The following is a 4,353-nucleotide window of genomic DNA, read 5'->3' as shown; positions in this document are numbered from 1 at the left end:
ATGTGTCTGCAGGCGTTGTCTGTGGATTCTGTACACTGTCTACTTTCTGCTGCCTGCGGCCTCAGAGCCCAGATTAGCATGACTCACCAACTCCATGTGCATTAAACTGAGGCACACTAAGAACAAATAGTATGGACACAGAAAACCTGGAAAAGTCATGGAGTTTCTAGTCTCGCTTTGCCAGACCTACCTCTACAGCGCTGTGGAGGAGGTTCTGGCTAGTTCATAAGGCATTCTGGGATGAAAGAAAAACATGCTCTGGTTTATTGGCCTTTCTTTAAACCAATCACAATCGTCTTGAAGCTCCGCATGGAATAAGTAAAAGCCTTGAAAGTTTTGGGGAAGTCATTTCGTACAAAGCAAAATCGCTCTGTACAAAAAATGGCAAACGCGTGGCAAACGCGTTCCCATAGTTTCCGTATAATTTCCTAAAAAGGGAACTGAAGCGTAAAAACGTTACTTGAAAGGACTACGTCATCCGGTATGTATATTAGGAAAAACACAGTGTTTAGTTGCTTGTAATTAGAGAAATAAAGGGAAATAAAGATTTAGAGAACAATTTGGTATTTGCTTGGGTTGAAACTTTTCTTAGATTAGATTAGCGTTTTAGCAGTTGTTCCTCGAGCGAACAACAGCTACTATGTATCAGATATGTAAATTCCTGGTTCTTTCTTCTGAGCTCAAATGATGTGGTACTTGCATTCTAATGCCAACTTTCATAGTTTTCTCAGAGGAAACACCTGAGGGATATTGTTATGAATTACGAGACCCATAAAATATAGTGTTTCCAGCAGTTCTTCATAGCCAAGAGAAGCTAAAGCCCAAGTGATACTGTATTTTTGACCTGCTATATTTACTTTTTAAGGTATTGTGACATTGCCTATTGCGATCACTTTCTGCTACCGCAAGATAGCAACACGCCAAGAATGCACCTGAACACACCTCCCTGTAAGACCAGCATGGGTGCAAAAAGGGGCGCAGGTGCATTTGCTATTTAAACGTCCTGGGCGCGGGATGGGAAATTAACAACTGTGTCGGTCTTAAAATAGTAAAGACACTTGCGTCGGGCTACAGCCATGATGGCAGTGCTTTGAGCTAAATGCTAACCTCATGTGACTGTACTTTCATTATAGCCAGTGAGATTAAATAGGCCCAATACTAATGAAGTGAATCCAATATTACATTAAGAAGTTCAATAATGTAGGTAAAAGTATCAAAATACACATTGCCATACTCTGTATGCACATAAAGGGATCCTGAGCGCCATTCCCTTACTGACCTAGATTCAGTCACGCAGGAACACACAGATGCTACGTTTTTCACACGTTGGCAGCGCGTCTCTGCCAAGCTGAAGGGGATTTTACAATTGACACTTGGAATAAGGTTAATCCCTTCTCCTCTGTTAAGCCCTCAAAATGATTTAAAAAAAAAAACTCTTTCATTTTCTAATGTCTTAGAGGTTGAATCTAAAATGGAACTGGAGCATTCCATTACATAAGTAAATGGGTTAAGTCTTTAAAAATGATCTCACTTGTGCATGCTAAATAGTTAGAGAGATGTAACTGACAAGGGTGCAGTTGGCTTTTTAATAGGCCGGGACTATGTTAACACGTGAAAAAAATAATTTTGTGCACACCTGTAAATTTTCAGAAAAGTGTTTGGTTAAACCTATCTAAGAGCACACCAAACCTGTAGGTGGCAGGGTGAGAACAAGAAGCTCAGGCCCACGTTAGCCAATCAGAATCCCAAAAAAATCAACAGCAGCAACGAATCACTTCCTCTCTCTTCTCTTCTTCACTTCCTCGGCTTTCCAAACCTCTTTTTTTTTCAGTTTACATGCAAACAAAGATTTCAAAAATCTCTCTGAAAAAAACTCTGGCCGGAGTTTTTAGAAAGACTCGTTTTTAGAGCCCAATTCTTTGTTTGCGTGAAAACAAAGGGCACAAACGAAGGGAAACGTCTTTGTTTTTCAGAATAACCATGTACATGTAAGCAGGTCCTGACGTGTCTTTAGGTTAAAATGTACGAGTATCCCAGATAGACATAGTGCAGTGATTGAACATACTTTACTTCAAACTACTCTTCAAACAAAGTTTTAACTGCTTCAACTTTTTAATGGAAGTAGGTACTTACATAGTGCTGAGTATCATTCAACAATCTTCTGCCTTCTACCTTTCCTGCCTGCCAGCTGCAAATACAGCACAGCATGTTTTTCTCCTATCCTGGAATGCTGTGTGGATTTGCCAGACCCTCCTGCGCACCACGGTGGAGGAAGGTCTGGCATCGAGAGACCACTCCTTAGGTATTGTAATTGGGTATTGAATGACGAGGCATTTTTCGATACTCAATACTTTAGAGGCAATATGGTTGGTGCCTAAGGAGTACTGAAAATCCATACCCAGCCCTATACATACAGTATATTTTTTTTTCTCCTTTTTTTGTTTCTTTAGCGTTACGTGGATGGTGGGATGAGTAACAACCTGCCGCAGTCTGAGCTGAAGAACACCATCACCATCTCTCCCTTCTCTGGCGAGTCTGACATCTGTCCTCGCGACAACTCCACCAGCTTCCACGAGCTGCGCTTCACCAACACCAGCATCCAGATGAACCTAGGCAACATGTACCGCCTCAGCCGGGCCCTGTTTCCCCCAGAAACCAAGGTAGGTCATGCTTCAGCCTCAGAGGGACGCGCAATTGATAACGTAGATTAAAAAAAAAACAATAACAAAAACTTTATGCTAAATGGTGGTGCACTTTTTGGAGAGAATTTAAATGTTGGGTGTGGTTTACTTGGCTGGATGTGCTTAAACGGCCATCTAAAGATCAAGTTTTTGAATCAGAGTCATTTATGACAATAATAAAGCTGCACCAATCAATTTTCCTATATCAGCAATGGTTCCAATTACTGTGTGCAACGTGAGAGGAATCGTTGTAATGAACCTACTCAAATCTGCATTTCCCCTCGGCTCTAACCTTTTACATAAATAATAAAATACAATACACATTGTTTTTATTATTTTTTTTATATCTTCTTTTATGTTTGCTTTTACCGTTTCATAATTCAATGAAAAAACATATGTTAAAAGAACAACAAAACTCAGAAATCAAACCAAAACACAAAAAAGCTAATTGAATACAGGTATTGCGTTTGTACACATGTAAAATTTCCATAGACCTCTGCTGGACAACACTAGAATGCAATACAATTTCTCAATTATTTTCCTTTTACCGTGTTTTTTTTAACTTATGACACAGTAAATGTATACTGTACATAAAATGAATTACACATAACAATGTGTATTATATTTCAGTTTATTGTTTTGTGTTCTTATTAAGGCATCTAGGCATTTTTTACTGGGGAGCTAGAGCCCACACAAATTTACCTTTTCCGTTGAGATAGTCAGTAATAAGAAATTTGAACATTGGAAAAGATGTTTGAACATTTCTGATCAATTTCTGTTTTTTGTTTTTTATTAATGAGGTATTGGACAGTTCTGGGTGAGCCATTTTTAGACAAATATTTTTGCTCTCCACAGGTAATGGCTGACATGTGTCAGAACGGTTATAAGGACGCACTACGCTTCCTTGAAGAAAACAGTGAGTATCCTCCTACTGTTTTACTACCGTGACTCTCAGATAAGCTCACCTAGTTATGATGCATCCCTATCAGCCGCTAGCTTAACCTTCGGACTGTTTCACTGATGTCATGTTTTGTGGTACCAGACCTGCTGATGCTCGATTGTCCAACCTCGGGCCCCGCCATGCCAGAGAGCCCGCCCGCCACCTGCTGCAGCACGCATACAGAAACCACACAAGACTGGGTGCAACGGAGGCTCCGCCTACTGCGAAAACAGCACTGGTGGCTAGATGAGCAGATTGTTCTGCCTACGCCCATCAAGAAAGGTGTGATGTCATCCCAGACTCTATTGACTTTTAGTCACGAAGATACATTTGAGCCAAGATTTTGTCATGCCTCCGTGAAGTATGACATGTTGATGTGTGGTTGACTGGTTGTCTGTGTGTCTGTCAGTGTTCTGTGAGGCCTGCCAAGACAAATCCGGCCTGTATGCCAAGGTATCCAAGATGCTGCCAGTGAGAGTGGCCTCCTACATGCTCATGCCCTACACACTTCCTGTGCAGTCGGCCTACTCAGTAGCCCAGAGGTGAGTACAGTGTAGCTCTAAACCATAGACTGTAATAAGAAAGACGACGTAGCAGCAGTGACGTCAGCAATTGGTTTGTGGATTACCGTTTTGATGGCTCAAATTTAGCCGTTGGCCTCTTCGTGTTTGGTATTATTGTAAGTTTAAGGTCTTGGTAGCAAAGTTAAATCATGTGAACATTGTCAACAAC

General features: G+C 40.9%; 1 protein-coding gene across 1 annotated transcript in view; it reads left to right on the top strand.

Moving 5' to 3' along the window:
* The window catches only part of pnpla3 (patatin-like phospholipase domain containing 3), a 15,835-nt gene that overhangs the window by 3,907 nt on the left and 7,575 nt on the right, over positions 1–4,353 (top strand). The window contains exons 4-7 of the mRNA XM_032505312.1: positions 2,451–2,660; positions 3,537–3,597; positions 3,724–3,903; positions 4,031–4,163. Of these exons, the coding sequence (XP_032361203.1) occupies positions 2,451–2,660; positions 3,537–3,597; positions 3,724–3,903; positions 4,031–4,163 (584 nt within the window). The remainder of the gene's footprint in view (positions 1–2,450; positions 2,661–3,536; positions 3,598–3,723; positions 3,904–4,030; positions 4,164–4,353) is intronic.

Source organism: Etheostoma spectabile, chromosome 23 (genome assembly GCF_008692095.1).
Source record: "Etheostoma spectabile isolate EspeVRDwgs_2016 chromosome 23, UIUC_Espe_1.0, whole genome shotgun sequence".
Lineage (NCBI taxonomy): Eukaryota > Metazoa > Chordata > Actinopteri > Perciformes > Percidae > Etheostoma > Etheostoma spectabile.
The sequence above is the reverse complement of the archived record's forward strand: the minus strand, read 5'-3'. Positions and strand labels throughout refer to the sequence as shown.